This window comes from Macaca nemestrina, chromosome 1 (genome assembly GCF_043159975.1).
Source record: "Macaca nemestrina isolate mMacNem1 chromosome 1, mMacNem.hap1, whole genome shotgun sequence".
Lineage (NCBI taxonomy): Eukaryota > Metazoa > Chordata > Mammalia > Primates > Cercopithecidae > Macaca > Macaca nemestrina.
The window spans coordinates 12,721,528-12,739,536 of NC_092125.1; the positions used below are offsets into that span (position 1 = coordinate 12,721,528).

Genomic DNA, 18,009 nt, shown 5'->3' on the forward strand with positions numbered 1-18,009 from the left:
GGCCTTAAAATACAAAAGATGGATTAATTCTAGGTTTGAGGAGAAGAGAGGGTTGTTGAAAAATTAATTATACATAAAAATTCACTTAGATTCGCTAATAATTGGGATCCCCATTTGCCATGTTTTGACTCTTGACCTGTATATTTTCCACTGGTGCAAAGCAAGAATGAAGCCACGTCAAGTCATTTATGTTGACTTCCTGTTTTAAAGGCCAAAGCCCCGAAGGTCTACTCTTGGTCAGTCTAGTTTGAGCAGTGGCTCAAACGAAGAAAACATTTGTCAGGTGAAGAACGGCCAGGTTCCTTGTCATCAGAGTAACTGTCATGATGAAGTGACAATTAACACAGTAATTATCACTATCAAAATTCTTGTGCCTAACGTATGGTAGCCCTGCCCTGAGTCCTTGACAAGCATAATCCCAAATCATCCTGATTCCGGGTCTTTTTGGATGGTGCTCTTCAAATCCCAATGCTCCAACTTCCTCAGGGCTTGATGTCTCAGGGCATTGAACCTCTAGGAATGTCAGACTCCTCATCTCCTCATCTATAAAATGGAGATGGCAGTATTGCCTGTATCTCTTGGACTAAATGAGATGAGGGACAAGATGCCATTTTTGCCAAGTCTTATGCCAATGTTCTTTGAAGATGTTCGGTTTTGATTAATCAGGTGTGGTGGTGCACGCCTATAGTCCCAGCTACTCAGGAGGCTGAAGGGGAAGCTTGCTTAGCCCAGGAGATTGAAGCTGCAGTGAGCCATGATCGTGCTACTGCACTCCAAGATATTAGGTTTTAGATTTATTTATTTATTTAGAGACAGAGTCTCACTCTGTCACCCAGGCTGGAGTACAGTGGCACAATCATGGCTCACTGCAGCCTCCACCTCCCGGGTTCAGCCTCCTGAGTAGCTGGGACCACAGGTGCACAACACCAGGCCCAGCTAATTTTCTTATATTTTTGGTAGAAACAGGGGTCTCACTATGTTGCCCAGGCTGGTCTTGAACTCCTGGACTCAAGCAATCCACCCACCTCAGCTTCCCAAATTGTTGGGATTACAGGTGTGAGCCACCACATCCGGCTAGTTTTATTTTTTGAAGGAGGCAGGGGAAGAAAGAGGCCCCAGGCCATGTCTCAGCGCACCTCCTCTGCTGCTCCTCACTGCCCACACCCATCCTAGAACACTGAGCTCAGTCCAGCCTCAGGGCGTTTGCCCCAGCAAGTTCCTGTCCCTGGCATCCTCCTGTCTTAGATCTCCACGGGCCGGGTCCTTTGCATTGTTCGGGTCTCACTGCCCCTTCCGAGCTAAATGGCACCCTCCCCCTACCAGGCTTAATCCCATTAACCTGGCTTATCTTCCTCAAGGCACCTACCACCATATAAGATGACTTACTGATTCTGTGTTTATTGTCTGTCTCTCCCAACTAGAATATAAGCTCTAAGAGGAAAAGGTCTTTGGATGTCTGGTGTCACTGCTGCACACCAGGCACACAGCAGGTGCCCAATAAATATCTGATGAATACATCAAATGAATGAGGAGTGTGACAGTTCAAGAAAAAAATCAAATGAGAAATTAGGCTTCTTAGCAGCCCAAGAAGAGTTCTCTATCTAGAAGTTTTCAAACCAGCTGACGCAAGCGTTTTTGGTGTTAACCAGGCAGCTGCAAGACTGCTATGGAGAGGACACTGTGTACCATGGAGATTAACGGCATGAGCTTTGGAGGCAGCTAACCCCGTGCAGATGCGGAACTTGGACAGGTTACTGAGCTTGCTAAGCCCCCGTCTCACTCTCCGAACAGGGATAATGACACCTCTCTCACACGGTGGTTGTGAGGATTAGATGAGGTAATCCTTTAAAGCCCCCATCCTAGCACACGGTAAGAAGCATGCAACAATGAATAGCATAGCTGTGGGGAAGCATTAATAACCAACAGCCTTTTTCAGGATAATCGCTTGAGCCCAGGAGGTGGAGGCTGCAGTGAGCTGAGATCGCGCCACTGCACTCCAGCCTGGGCGACAGAGCAAGAACCCGTCTCAAACAAAACAAAACAAAACAAAACAAAACAAAACAAAACAAAACAAAACAAAAAACCAAACCAACAGTCTTTTAAAAAGCAGTGGTTCCCAACCTTGGTCATAGGATAGACCCCCCAACCCCCCACCCTACCAATCCCCCAGGGAAATTTACAAAACCCTGATGTGTGGTCCCACCCTCGGAGATCCTGATTAATTAGTCTGGGATGCAGGGAGGACACGGGAATTTTTTAAAGCTCCCTTGGGACTTCTAATGTGCAGCCAGGACTGAAAACCTCCGCCGGCCTTGAAGACATCTCCAGATTAAGTACTTAGTCAGAAGCACCTGCCAAAATTAGGTTTTGGAATTACACCCACCTCTCTTTGTGAGACGCCATGTCTGTTGATGATTAAGAGTTCTCGGATACGCAGTGCTTCTCCACACTCACAACCTGATAAGTGGTTTTCCATGGGACATTTCTCCCCCCACCCTCCGCCTCTCCATCGTTTCTCACTCAAATGTTTTAAAATTATACTGTAAAGAAGAGTTCAGGAATCAAGCACGCTCATTAATGTCATTTAAAACAACTGTTAAAAAAAATAAGTGACTGGTAGTGTCTGTATCTAACTCATAAGTTCGTGGCTGGCGGGTTATAAAATATGGGTCAATTAACAGTTAATTGTGAATTGGAACAAGATTCACAATGCACACACGTCATGATTAGTTAGGAGTAGAAATGGCTCCAGTCAGGATGTTGGCAGCGGATCACAGACTGACTTAATGTGCCTCCCTGCAGGAAGGTGCCCTTTCATCTTGCACCCTCTGGCTTTTGGAGAGTGACTGCTACGGCAGCGTCTCCCTCCACTGCTGCAAGAGGACTGTTAGCTCTCAGGACATTTGTAAGGATGCTCCCCGGGATAACCAGGTCTTGAGTTCGTTCAAAACCATTAGAGAGTAAACATTTTATATTGGCAACTTCAGAGATAGCTAAGTACTGTGGTTCTGAAATAAAATAACTCTATTCCGGCCGGGCGCGGCGGCTCACGCCTGTAGTCCCAGCACTTTGGGAGGCCCACGCGGGCAGATCACGAGGTCAGGAGATCGAGACCATCCTGGCTAACACGGTGAAACCCCATTTCTATTAAAAATACAAAAAATTAGCCGGGCATGGTGGTGGGTATCTGTAGTCCCAGCTACTCAGGAGGCTGAGGCAGGAGAATGGCATGAACCGGGAGACGAAGCTTGCAGTGAGCCGAGATCGTGCCACTGCACTCCAGCCTGGGTGACAGACCGAGACTCTGTCTCAAATAAATAAATAAATAAATAACTCTATCCCAGGTGGTTATACATGATCAGATTTGGAGGCTGCAAAATACCAACAAATGTTGAAGTAGAGTCACATCCTTCTGCAGTAATGGTTATTAAGGGGGTATAATCATGCTTTTTTTTTTTTTTTTTTCTGTGTGTGGTTTCCAATGTGGTTGGAAATAAACATAGTTAAATTACCAGTTTCTGGCTTTGATAAATCATTGGAACTTGGGGCACACACAAACACACACACACCCCCCACATTATTCATCATAAGAGTTATATATTAGCAGTTTTCGGAAAGTGATGAAGAATTATTTTTACCTACTAAGAAACTGACCCAAGGGCTTTTGGTGGGCGTTTGATCTCTTAACCAAAGGGGAAGAACAACGTGATTTCGTTTTCTCTAAAGCATCCTTTTAAGGAGACATTAAGTTGGCAGCAGCACTGGGAAGTCTAACTGACAGGTTGGGTGGATCCAGGCAAGTAAATCATGCTGGGCCTCAATTGTGTCATCGAATAAAACTGGAGTAGAGAAAGCACGTGAGAAAAAGAAGCAAACTCTCACATACAAAAAGACCCAGGTTGGGCTGGGCGTGGTGACTGAGGCCGGTAATCCCAGCACTTTGGGAGGCTGAGGCGGGTGGATCACCTGAGGTCAGGAGTTTGAGTCCAGCTTGACCAACCATGGTGAAACTCTGTCTCTATTAAAAATAGAAAATTATCCGGGTGTGGTGGCACATGCCTGTAATCCCAGCTACTTGGGAGGCTGAGGCAGGAGAATTGCTTGAACCCAGGATGTGGAGGCCATGCCATTGCACTCCAGCCTGGGCAACAAGAGTGAAACTCCATCTCAAAAAACAAACAAACAAACAACACTCTGGTGGTTCATTCTGACACAAGTAAAAAATGTTTGAAGATGACCAGAAGCCTGATTAAAATTAATCTACTAAGTAATAATGACTATCATTCAGAAGAGTCCTTAAAGGGTTTATAAATATTTCTAAACAAATTTCTGTACTCATTTTTATTTTAGTTAACGTGCCACATTAGTGTGTGGGGTGTTAGTCTTTAAAGAGTTTAAACATAGATTTTTTAAATTAGAAAATAAATATGTGCTTGTCATGGCAAACCTGAAAATTCAGATGAGCATATGGAAAAAATTAATGCTCCCATTACCCAGGCCAACCACAGTTAACCTTTTAGAAATTTCCTTGGTTATTTACCATGCAGCAAGGTATACTTACCGACATGTGATCATTTGTTACATACACATTTGTATACACAGATTAAATGCGGAGGGCCGTTTCCGATACCAGCTCATGTTAGAAATTTCAGAAATACAGGATAGTGGAAAGAAAATAAAAATTCACCAGGCATGGTGGCTCATGCCTGTAATCCCAGCACTTTGGGAGGCCGAGGCGGTTGGATCACCTGAGGTCAGGAGTTTGAGAACAGCCTGGCCAACATGGTGAAACCCCATCTCTACTAAAATTACAAAAATTTGACAGGCGCGGTGGCTCACCATTGCACTCAAGCCTGGGTGACAAGAGTGTGAAACTCCATCTCAAAACAAAACAAAACAAAAAAATCTATGGAATGAAAAAGAAATCACCTAGAACTGCACCTTCCAGAGAGAACTGCTGCTCACATGCTGGTATTGCTGTATTTTCTAATATCATGTTTCTAAGGGGAAAAAAAGTTGAGTATGCACTGCATGTTCTGGTTTCTCAGCTTGGTTACCTGGGCTGATGATAGCTGCCCCTGAGGGCTCTGTGGGTTCCCCACCCTGCTTAAGAAAGAAATAAACAAAACTCTGGTGACTCCAGTCAGTCAATGTATGCTTTACAAGATGTAGAAAATGTTGGTGAGGTCTTTTTATTATTATTATTTTACTAGCATTTTTTTTGAGATGGAGTCTTGCTCTGTCGCTCAGGCTGGAATGCAGCGGTGTGACCTCAGCTCACTGCAATCTTTGCCTCCCGGGTTCAAGCAAGTCTCCTACCTGAGCCTCCTGAGTAGCTCAGATTATAGGTGCCTGTCACCATGCCTGGCTAATTTTTGTATTTTTAGTAGAGATGGAGTTTCGCCATGTTGGCCATGCTGGTCTCGAACTCCTGGTCTCAAGTGATCTGCCCACCTTGGCCTCCCAAAGTGCCAGGATTACAGGTGTGAGCCACCACACCTGGCCATTTGCTAGCTTATTTTAATGCTTACTCCCTCACTCCCTGTCCCTTCTGATTAATTAATGAGAAATTTAAACATTGCAAAAATGTCTGTCTTATGATTAAAAAAGGGGAGGGGGGAAAATAAACTTTAATGTTTCTTTGCTTAAACACACTGAAAGCAGAAAAGAAGCAGGACTAACACCTGGCCTAATGTCAGGAGGGCTCCTTTGGCTACCCAAGTAGCCAAGACACACAGAGAGAGATGACCCAGCTGGCTTCTGGTCCCTTCCACCAAGCAACAAACAGCACGTTCTCCACCAATGCTATGGCTCTTAGAACTCAGAGGGAAGGAGAATCCGTTCAGTCCCGACTGGCCGGATCCTACACCTGCCCTATTCAGAACCCTGCCATGCCCCTCACATGCAAAGGAAGGGTAGTGCAGAGAACATACTCTTTGAAGGCTTTTGTGAAGTCTTGTAAGATAGGGCTTTCCCTGCAGTTTGCCGCAAGTAGAAAGTTGCTCTATTCTGCAGTACAGATTTTAAAGTTAATGATAAACATAGTCTCAAATTACTTTTATTTTATTTTATTTTATTTTAATTTTTTGAGATGGAGTTTCACTCTGTTGTCCAGGCTGGAGTGCAATGGCGCGATCTCGGCTCACTGCAACCTCCGCCTCCTGGGTTCAAGCGATTCTCCTGCCTCAGCCTCCCAAGTAGCTGGGATTACAGGCGCCTGCCACCACGCCCAGCTAATTTTTGTATTTTTGGTAGAGACGGGGTTTCACCATGTTGGCCAACTGGTCTTGAACTCATGACCTCAGGTGATTCACCCACCTCGGCCTCCCAAAGTGCTGGAATTACAGGTGTGAGTCACCGACCCCGGCCTCCAATTATCTTTAATTCAGTCATACTAGCTATTGGCCCAGATATTTTTTAGAATAAATCATTTACCTGGAAGGGGATCTCCAGTGCTATCTGGAAAGCCATTTTCTTCTCCCTAAAAACCAAAAAGCAACCTTCATTAAAATCATATCCAAATGTGAATGGAGATATTATCCATCTTCCAACTTACTTAAATTTCCACTAAAACCCTAGGGGCTGGGGTGGGTGGAGGGACTGAATCTTGAGAATGGTATTTTAATGGGAGGTGAACCCAGCATCTGCCTCTAGAATATGAGCACCTTGAGTGCAGGGACTTTTGTTTATTTGCTCCCTGTGCTGTCCCAGTGCCCAGAACAGTGCTTGATACACAGCAGACACTCAAACTTGCTAAATGCCCTAGTGTCCCTATTTTTAAAAATTATCAGCTGGACACCATAGTTTGTGCCTGCAGCCCCAGCTACTTGGGTGGCTGAGATGGGAGGATCGCTTGAGCCCAGGAGTTGGAGGCTGCAGTGAGCTATGACTGAGCCACTGTACTTCAGCCTGAAAGACAGCAAGATCTCAAAGAAAGAAAAAAAAAAAAGGGTATCAATGCAAGCAACAATGTGCTATTTTTATTTTACATTATGGGTTATCTTCCTTATATTATTTCTTATCTGCTTTTTGTCTGTCAGGGCTTGTCTGTCGATCCAGGTTACAATTCTTTCCCTTTTCTATTTATTTCAGTATATATCGCAAAGCAGCTAAAACCAACTATGAAAAAGTGGTGTCCAAATCTCTTGAGAGACAATCGTGTTTCTGCCCTTCTGACTGGGGTTCCATTTTTATAATCAGGACCATGCTACAGGGATGTGAGGGATTTACTCTGATCTTGGAAGGGGGTGTGTGTGTGTGTGTGTGTGTGTGTGTGTGTGCTTCCCATGAAGTCAGCAGAGGAGACCGGTCCCAGTATACCTTCGTTTATGTTAACTCCATCTTTCTACAACCAAATCTTTCTTATCAGCTAATGCCACCCCCCACTCCACCCCCATCCACAGTACTGAAGAAGCACAAGAGGCCAGTCAGAAGCCCTGGGCTTTAGAACCTCAGGGACAGTACCAGTGAGGGTCTCAGATCCCCCGTTTGTGTACTGAGGTAGCTGTGGGATTAGCTCAGCTCTAACGTGCCTCTATTTTCTTGGGTCTGAGAGTTTCACCTGTCAAGATGTGCTAAATCCGTGGTGTCAATGTGTTTTAAGCATTTTTTTTTTTTTTTTTTTTTTTTTTGAGATGGAGTCGCTCTCTGTCACCAGGCTGGAGTGCACCGGAGCAATCTCGGCTCACTGCAATCTCTGCCTCCCAGGTTCAAGTCATTCTCCTGCCTCAGCCTCCTGAGTAGCTGGGATTACAGGCACGCGCCACCACACTCAGCTAATTTTTGTATTTTTGTAGAGATGGGGTTTCACCATGTTGGCCAGGATGGTCTCCATCTCCTGACCTCGTGATCTGCCTGCCTCAGCCTCGCAAAGTGCTGGGATTACAGGCGTGAGTCACTGTGCCTGGTGTGTTTTAAACATTTTAAACAATCTTTCTCTCTTAATCTTCTCAGAGGAGCCTTTTGCCTCATCCCAAGCTCATCCATCCCCATGTCTCCGCCGTGTACATACCTTAACCTAACCACAAACCTAGACTTTTTTTTTTCCACACAGGCACATTCCCATGTGTTACCAGCTAGACTTTTCTCCTAAGTCATCTAAATATTTCTTATCTTTGCTGGAACTAAAAACCAACTTGCTTACCATAATTCATACAATTTCTTTTCATTTAGGTGAAGTCGTACTTTCTTCTCACATTTCCCTTACTCAGGAGTGTGTGTGTGTGTGTGTGTGTATGTGTGTGTGTATCAGAGAGAGAGTGTGAGAGAGAAAGAGAGAAACAGATGAAGAGACAGAGATGGAAAGAGAGAATTATAGTGAGTCTCTGAGCAGATAGAAATCTCTCTCTATGCAACCTTTTGTTTTATTTCAAGGCTAACCCCAGAAGCCCCACGACTTTAGGGACACTAGTCATTACTCCGCAGGTCATGTGGAGACCTGCCTTTTCGCATCTGCATCACTCCTGCAGGATCGGGCAGGTATGTGGACTCTTTTATCAACACAGTCACGGTTCTGCTCACTGAATTGGAAACCTGGGCTGAGGAAACAGAAGCAGGAACTTCAGGTACTCTCGAGAGATACAAATGTTAGAACTTGACAGATTTTGTGGTATTTGAGGTTCCTGCTAAAACATGAACTTGACTCTAAGTAGAAACTATGTTACTTGGCATATTTGACTTGATTTCTCATAATCGAGAGAAAATTTTACCAATGTCAATGTCTGGCCAGAATCATCCCCATGATGCAGACAGGGAATATGAATTACTTGTGAAAGTTGATAACGATAGAATTTAGATTAATATGCATGATCTTTGTTCTTAGCTCTGATTATCAGGTTGCGCTATGTTGTGGGTTTGTTTTCTAAGAGTGAAATAGGGAAACCACTGATTTTTGTGGGTTTTGTAGTCTTAATGAAAGCATACACATGCCTTTATTCAACACCTATTTATTGAGCAGCTAATATGTAAAAGCCCTACTGCAATGCACAAAGATAAAAGGACCTGAACCCTTGACCTCAAGATATGCTGGGAAATGGAGACCACTTAAACAACTAAAATGCAAGGCACGAGATAGTGAATTCCAGGAGAGGGGTACAGATGAAGTCAGAGAGGAAAGGTGTCTTCTGATGAAAAAAATCAGAGGCAGTCTCTTGGAGACAGACATGTTTGAGACGGACCCTGCTGAAATCCGGGCAGTGGGGACTTGAGAGGAAGAAACATCTAATCTTAAGCAAAGACCATGAGAGGGGCAAGAGGGAGATGATTCAGAAATCAGGCTGGAAGTTAAGAAAAACAAACAAAACAAAAAGAAGGGGGTGAGACAGGTGAATAGACTGGGGCCTGTCCAAGGAGCTGGACGTCATTCCAGACAACAGGGAGTCACTGAGGGGCTCTTGTCTGAAGCAGGGCATCCTCACAGGTGTCTAAGACCAGCGCAGGAAATACCTGTCGGGCTACAGTGTAGGACGCGTGGGGGAACAGAACATGTGGAGGCGACGGACAGAGAAGGGGGAAGAATGACATGAGCAAGGATTAATGAGACTCCGCATCACTCCTCCAGGAGAGAAGGGGATGAAGCGAGAGCCGCTGTAGAGATGCGATCACTGGGGAAAACAGGAAAGGAGGTGAAATGCAGAGCAAGCTGTGAAGAGGTGACAGAGAAGACAAGGGCAGGCTCACACACAACAAACTTGAGATACCCATAGGAGCTGAAAGCATGGTCCTGGTCCCTGGGAGAGGCCAGGGCAGGAGATGAAAATAAGGATGTCGAAGTGATTACGAAAGAAATGACTGGAAGTGAAAAGACAGCTGTGAGGTCACAACCTCGAGAAGGACCTGAGAAGGACACGTCAGTGGCAGAGGAAGGAACGAAAGGACAGCAGAGAAAGGAGGTTAGAGAGGGGAAGAAAAGCAGGGGAAGCAGTATCAAAAGTTGCAGCAAACGGCCAGGCACGGTGGCTCATGCCTGTAATTCCAGCACTTTGGGAGGCCGAGGCAGGCCAATCGCCTGAGGTCAGGAGTTTGAGACAAGCGTGGCCAACATGGTGAAACCGCGGCTCTATTAAAAATACAAAAATTAGCTGGATGTGGTGGTGAGTGCCTGTGATCCCAGCTACTCGGGAGGGTGAGGCAGGAGAATCACCTGAACCTGGGAGGCGGAGGTTGCAGTGAACCGAGATCACGCCACTGCATTCCAGCCTGAGTAACAGAGCAAGACTCTGTCTCAAAAAAAAAAAAAAAAAAAGCGATTGCAGCACTCCAACCCAGGTGACTGAGACTCCATCTCCAAAAAAAAAAAAAAAACTTGCAGAAAGGGATGGACTCTGAGCACCAAGTGAAGACAAGACTTGGTGAGGAGGAGACGAGCAGCAATTTTGAAAGCCGTTCTAGCAGAGTGGTGGCTGGCTGATACCAGGTAGGCAGTGAGGCCATGGAGATGGCTGAAGAACACGCGTGTGGTTGTGTAGGCCTGAAATGCCACCCTCCCCAGCCCTGTCATCTGCTTAATTTCTCTTATCTGTAGAGCCTCAGCTTAGACATCACTTCCTCTAGGACACCTTCTCCAAACCCCCAGTCTGGGTTCTGTGCCCTGGGCGTTCCCCAGGCACCCTGTCCATGCACCCCACAGCATGCCTGTTCCACTGGGCCTGGAGTGTATTCAAGGAGCAAGGGATGGACCTTGATGATGAAAAGACACCATTTCTTTGGAGATGGGACAAAGAGGGAGAAACACGGGGGCAAATCTGGAGAAACCTGGAGGGAGGTGAGATATCCGTTGGCCCAGCCTCCATGTCAGGGGATAGGAAGCAGAAACGGGGAATGGGGAGTTACCGTTCAATGCATATAGAATTTCAGTTTGGAAAGACAGAAAAGTTCTGGAGGTGGACGGTGGTGATGGTTGCGCAACACCATGAATATACTTAATGCCACTGAGCTGTGCACTTAAAAATTGTTAAAATGGGTCAGGCGCGGTGGCTCACGCCTATAATCCCAGCACTGGGGAGGCGAGGTGGGCGGATCACCTGAGGTCGGGAGTTCGAGACCAGCCTGGCTAACATGGTGAAACCCCATCTCCACTAAAAATACAAAATAAGCCGGGCATGGTGGTATGCACCTGTAATCCCAGCTTCTTGGAAGGCTGAGGCAGGAGAATCACTTGAACCTGGAAGGTGGAGGTTGCAGTGAACCGAGATCTTGCCACTGCACTCCAGCCTGGGTGACAGAGTTAAAAACGGTTAAAGTCGTTAACTTTTAAGTTATGTATATTTTACCACAATAAAAAATGTTTAAAATGTGTTCTCTTAAACGATGTGGGCAGTAAGGAAGGCGACATGCTCGACATACTCTGTAGAGCCCTGTGCCAGAGTGACACGAAACAAACACTATTCCAAGGATAGAGAAATGCCGTGTGAATAACATTTATGAGATAGGAGAGACGGGAAAAAAATGTGGCATCTCTAAATTAGATTAATCTCTGATTTTAAATATGTGTGTGTAAATTAATGTAATAACTTAAATCATATAGGTATGCATTTGCATAGTCAGTCTACCTTCCTAAAACTTGATGTTAATTTTTCTTAACACTGGCTGGGAAGAACTTCTCACTTATTTAATTGGCGTGGTGTGAGGCCTGGACATGGGTTGTTTTAAATATCTCCTTAAGAAATGTTAAGGTGTTGCAGAGTCAAACACCTATGTTTTATATTCAAGTAAACTAAAGAAAACCCCCATTTTGTAAAACCTTCTCATTGTAAGAACAAGAGAATTATCTTATATTTGGGCAAAATGTATTAACTGCTGCCAAGAATTCTTTGAACAGAAAGTTGGCTAAGTTCCATGAATTTCACACCTTGGTTATTTTATAAACTGACAGTCAGTCCCATTTCTGCTCAGGGAGCTGAAAGCTCTGGGTACTAAGGAACAGTTGCCTCTAACTATTTACAACTGAGATTTAATATCAGGCTCCAAGCAACAGAAACCCCAGGGCCCAGGGCACACTTGGGAAAAGCTCCCAGCTCCCAGCTGAAAGTGCAGCCCGCGTGGGAATGGACTGATGTGACCAGAGACATTAATAGGTTGATGGAGAAGTCAAATAAAAACAAGGAGAGGCTACTGATTTGGACTGAGCTCCTGCACTGAGACCCCAATAGACCAACCCAAAATGGAGTCACTCGCACTAAGGTTCCACATCAGCAACCCAAAACCTCAGCTGTGTATTCCTAAGATCTGACCTGATATCAGGAGAGAGAAATAATAGCTGACTCTAAAAACCGGCCAGTTTTCCCCAAAAGAACCAAACCAAACCAAACCAAAAAAAAAAAAAAAAAAAAAACCCAGGAGATTCACAGCAACCAATGAAAAGGGGGCCAGTCAGGAACTGACATGCTAGGGAAGTCCCCTTTGTTTAACCCATAGAAGGAAAGTCACCCGAAGTCCCCTGATGTTAACCAATCCACTCTAGGCACTGTGCTGTTTCCTTGCTCCTGCTCAAGCCACCTTCCAAAAACCAACTGTCCTGCAGTGCCCAGCAGAACCCTTGTCTATTTTGCAGACTATGGTGCCTGGTTCATGAATCGTTATTAAAAGCCAATTAGATCTTTAAAACTCAGTAAGTTGAAACCTTGTTCTCTTACAGCCCGCACTGGTCCAATAGGGGCTAGTTTTCTGTGAAACATGCTCTTCAGGACTGTCTAGTTTGGTTAACTCATAAAGCGTTCATCTGTGCTACTTTGCAAACTACGGGGAGGATAACTGAATGGGAAAGCGTGGCCCAGGCTGGTTCACCTGGTATGACCAAAGTCTGAATGGAAACCACCACGAACACCAAGACCAAGTAGTCACTCTTCATCTGGTGTGGCAAACTAAATTATAGGCAGAGAACCTGAGAAGAAACGCTCCGCACGCTTATGACTTGAGGCACCAGTTCAGCTCAATTACTTAACTAGCTTCTTTGGAATCACATTACCTGATTTCAAGTTATACTGCAGAGCTATAGTAACCAGTACAGTAGTAGCATAAAAACAAACACTTAGACCAATGGGACAGAATAGAGAACCCAGAAACAAACCCATACACCTACAGGGAACTCACTTTTGACAAAGGTGCCAAGAGCATACTCTGGGGAAAAGATAGTCTCTTCAATAAATGGTGCTGGGAAAACTGGATATCCATATGCAAAGGAGTGAAACTAGACCCCTATCCCTCTCCATATACAAAAATCAAATCAAAATCAATGGAAGACTTAAATCTAAGACCTCGAACTATGAAACCACTACAAGAATAACAATGCTCAAGTTTGATCTCTCTGCTTGCAGAAAATATTTCAGTACATGGCCTTGAAAATATGATTTTAAATGCCTAGGTGTGTGATGGTAACAGGATTCACAGCATATGGATTTAGACTGTTCAAAACTTTCTCAGGCTGGGCACGGTGGCTCATGCCTGTAATCCCAGCACTTTGGGAGGCCGAGGTAGGCGGATCACCTGAGGTCAGGAGTTTAAGACCAGCCTAGCCAACATGGTGAAACCCCATCTTTACTAAAAACACAAAAATAAGCTCGACATGGTGGCAGGTGCCTGTAATCCCAGCACTTTGGGAGGCTGAGACAGGAGGATCACCTAAGGTCAGGAGACTAGTCTGGCTAAAACCCCATCTCTGCTAAAAATACAAAAAATTAGCTGGGTGTGGTGGCGGGAGCCTGTAATCCCAGCTACTCAGGAGGCTGAGGGAGGAGAATTGCTTGAACCCAGGAGGCAGAGGTTGCAGTGAGCCGAGATCGCACCATTGCTCCAGCCCGGGTGACAACAGTGAAACTCTGTCTAAAAAAAAAAAAAGAGCTAAATAAGGAAGAGTGAAAGTGTGAAATAAATGCTACAGTGCTTTGCTTGGATGAGAGCAAGCCTGTGGGTTTCTGGACCTGTAGGTCCTTCTTCTCTGCAATGAGTTTTCTATCCAATTACAAGGAAGACCTGCTTCTTCTGGAGTTGAAGTGGGGGGTCAAAGACATAACCGTTCCGGGACTTTGAGGCCAGGCAAGCTCAGGTGTAATTTCATACCTTTGCTATGGTTTCAAAGATGAAAGATAAAGGGGTTTTCCCTGTGTAGGATGTAGAGTTGATTATTATTCAGAAATATCACAGAGTATTTTACAGGAGATTACGGTTTGTACATGCGAATACAAGTAGAGCATGGGGCTCTGGATATTACAGAGAGGCAGGGAGTTTTCGCACCTATCTATTTCATTCACAAAACCCAGGCTGTAGGACAGAAGTAATGCTAGAACACAGGCAAAGGGAAGGCTGAGTGCTGAGGAAATGCACCCACAGACTCCCTGGCTCAGTCTATAATTTTCCTTGGGTGCACAATTGTGTGCTAGCTGACCGCACAGAAAGACCATTTGGCTTCATCTGTCATATATGAAAAGTTTACTGAGTCTAAATACCATCTAAAGTTTTGGATGATTTACTCTATTATTTTTTCTTTGATTTGAAAAAATACCAGCTGGGCGTGGTGGCTCACGGCTATAATCCCAGCACTTTAGGAGGCTGATGCGGGCAGATTGCCTGAGCTCAGGAGTTCGAGACCAGCCTAACCAAAACAGTGAAACCTTGTCTCTACTAAAAATATAAAAATTAGCCGGGCATGGTGGTGGACACCTGTAATCCCAGCTACCCGGGAGGCTGAGGCAGGAGAATCTCTTGAACCTGGGAAGCGGAGGTTGCAGTGAGCTGAGACCAGGCCATTGCACTCCAGCCTGGGCAACAAGAGTGAAACTCCATCTCAAAAAAAAAAAAAAAGAAAGAAAAAGTACCAAAAACACCCAAAAAGTAAAAATTACTCAAAATCATGCTGTCTCTTTAGAAATCAAAAAGAGATAGGAAAAACTTTCTCTCTCAATCTATTATCACGTCTCTCAATCCCATCTCACTCACTGCACATTACTGGTTACAATCTGGGCACTTCCTTCCTGATTCCTTAGTCATGGCCATGTTCACATATATGGAGAAATATTTTTTTAGGCCCCATATCACATTGATCCACAACTTGCTTTATCTGCTTAACAATACATCAGATATATTTCTTAAGGCCAAGGCTCTCTCTTCTTTTTAATGGTTTAAAAATATCCCACAGCACCAATGCACCATAATTTATTCAACCAGTGCCTGCCAACGGGCATGGGAGTTACCCGCAGCTCTTCTCTATTTTGAATGCCACACTGTGTACCTTGCACCATGTAATGAGTTCTATAGGATCAAGTCCTTAAAGTGAGACTGCTAGACAGGAGTGTGAGTGGGTACTGCTAAACAATTTTCCGTAAAGTTGTATCAATTTACACTCTCAACTGTGTGTGAGAGCTGCACCCTGACACCCACACCATCCGAATGTCTAAGTGAAATTCCAACCTGCCCGTAAAGTTCAAAGGCATTGCAGTCAGTGGAGCACTGCAAGGTAATGAGAAGAGGAGCCACTGAATCAATTAATTAGAGCTCTTAAAGAACTGTCCAGTTTAATTATTAATAAACTTCTCTCCTGCTCTTCTTGGGGAAATAAGTACTAAGTGCTAAAAAGCAAGCATTTTTGCCCTTTGGCCTGAATTTTTTTTTTTTTTTTGGTGGGGCACAGAGTCTCTGTCACCCATGCTGGAGTGCAGTGGCGCGATCTTGGCTCACTGCAGCCTCCGCCTCTCGGGTTTAAGCAATTCTCCTGCCTCAGCCTCCTGAGTAGCTGAGACTACAGGCATGCGCTACGACGCCTGGCTAATTTTTGTATTTTTAGTAGAGACGGGGTTTCACCATGTTGGCCAGGATGGTCTCGATCTCCTGACCTCGTGGTCTGCCCACCTCAGCCTCCCAAAGTGCTGGGATTACAAGCATGAGCCACTGCACCTGGTCTGTTTTTTTTCTTTTTTTTTCTTTTTTTTTTTTTTTTAGAGACAGAGAAAGAGTCTGGCTCTGTTGCTTAGGCTGGAGTTCAGTGGCATGATCTCGGCTCACTATTACCTCTGCCTCCAGAGCTCAAGCCATCCTCCTACCTCAGTCTCCCGAGTAACTGTGACTACAGGCACACACCACAATGCCCAGATACTTTTTGTATTTTTGTAGAGATGGTGTTTCGCCATGTTGCCCAGGCTGGCCTCAAACTCCTGGGCTCAAGTGATCTGCCTACTCCAGCCTCCCAAAGTGCTGGGATTACAGGCGTGAGCCCCCATGCCCAGTAAACTTGAATATGTTTTACCACAAATATTTTATTTTGTCCGGGTCTAAAAGCAGAAATAAGTCAAAGCCCATAAGTATTAACAGACCACATCAAAGCAGAGTACTATGGTTTTTCTTTTTTTAAAAAAATAGCATTTTGGGGAGGTTTCACTATAGAAAAAAAATACTCAAGGCCTTGAAATGATGGCTGAGGTTGGGTAGTAGGAATTGGCAGTGGGAAAAATAAGAACAACAGTTGACATTTCATGATTTTTTTCCAGCAATCAAAAACAAAGAATGCAGGTGGCCCTGGTTCACCCAAGCCTAGGGCTTGGCAAGGCAGGTTCCATTAAAAATCACCAGGAGCATTGCCAAAATGTTTGACCAGGGCATCGGGCTGGGTCAGTGAGGCCAGAGGAGGGCTGCAGGGCTGCGGTTCAAGGTCAAGAACTACATCAGCATCTCTCCAGCGGCTGTACAGGGATGAGTGGGGAGTGTGACAGCTAAACACAGGTGCAGAGGGAGTGAGGGGGAGGGGGGGAAGGGGAAGAAAGAAAAGAGGAAAGCTGGGGTCAGAGAGGGAACTTCAGAGTCACAGGTAGAGGGTGTGTTCCCAGCGGTGGCATGATCTGAGGCGTGGCCATTCCCTTGGTGGCACAGGCACACGTGGGAGGAAGGTCATGGCAAGGTCACGGTCTGGGATAAAGAAGTTCAGTCTAGAGAAAGTGAGAAGCCACATGCCGAGGAAGGTAAATACCAATGGGAGGTAGAATCAGATGATTATCTGTTTTGGACAAAATTGTTTACAGTTATCTAAAGACAGAAAGAGAAGTTCTACAGTTTTTAAAGACCCCAGCCAAGTTCTCCCAGCATTACTCACTTATTTTTAACTTTCTAGTGGTCAGTGAGTTATTCTAACACAGGACCCTCGATCACCTTACTAGAGATGAGTGAGTGGCCAGCTCTACAGACTGCTGGGAAGGTAGGTAAATGAAGAACAGAGAAAACAGGGAGATGGAGGAGTGTGAGGCCAAGAGAGATCCGCGATGCTTTTGTTCACAGAACAGAACAAGTGATTTCTCCCTTGAACCCAGGAGATGGAGATTGCAGTGAGCGGAGATCACGCCACTGCACTCCAGCCTGGGTGACAGAGCAAGACTCTAAAAATAAGACCAGGCGGCCAGGAGCAGTGGCTCACACCTGTAATCCCTGTCGTTTTGGGAGGCCGAGGCGGGCAAATCACAAGATTAGCAGATCAAGACCATCCTGGCTAAAATGGTGAAACCCTGTCTCTACTAAAAGTTTAAAAAAATAGCCAGATGTGGCGGCACATGCCTGTAGTCCCAGCTACTTGGGAGGCTGAGGCAGGAGAATCACTTGAACCCAGGAGGCGGAGGTTGCAGTGAGCCGAGATCGTGCCACTGCTCTCCAGCCTGGATGTCAGAGCAAGACTCCGTCTCAAAAAAAAGAACAGGCGATTTCTATTCCAGTGCAACTGACCCCTTGAGATTTCCTCTCCCTTCTTTAAATGTCCAGACAGCTCTGCAACAGGAACCCTTTCACCGCCTGTTTTGGGAACCTGCCGTTAGTTTGGACTGGAATGCAATAGCTGCAAGGCTGAAGTGAGTCCCTCTCATCAGTGTTAAAAACACCAAGTATGTGCTCTAGGCAGTTTTATAGTTTCATCTAATAGCCCTGGTTTCCCCCCCGTTCTATAAACTTCCCATCAGGGATAAAGTAAAGAGTTACCAAGCAAACCAGAATGATCAGATTTTCCCTTAGAGGAAGGAACTAAGGACTCTCCAGTCTATTAAA

The 18,009-nt window shown here is 45.2% G+C and overlaps 1 protein-coding gene across 11 annotated transcripts in view; it reads right to left on the minus strand.

The window, feature by feature from the left end:
- The window catches only part of LOC105474618 (EDAR associated via death domain), a 191,320-nt gene that overhangs the window by 22,426 nt on the left and 150,885 nt on the right, over window positions 1–18,009 (minus strand). For all 11 annotated transcript variants that reach the window (XM_071073943.1, XM_071073940.1, XM_071073941.1 and 8 more), the window contains one exon: window positions 6,436–6,481. In XM_071073943.1, coding sequence (XP_070930044.1) covers window positions 6,436–6,481 — 46 coding nt within the window. The remainder of the gene's footprint in view (window positions 1–6,435; window positions 6,482–18,009) is intronic.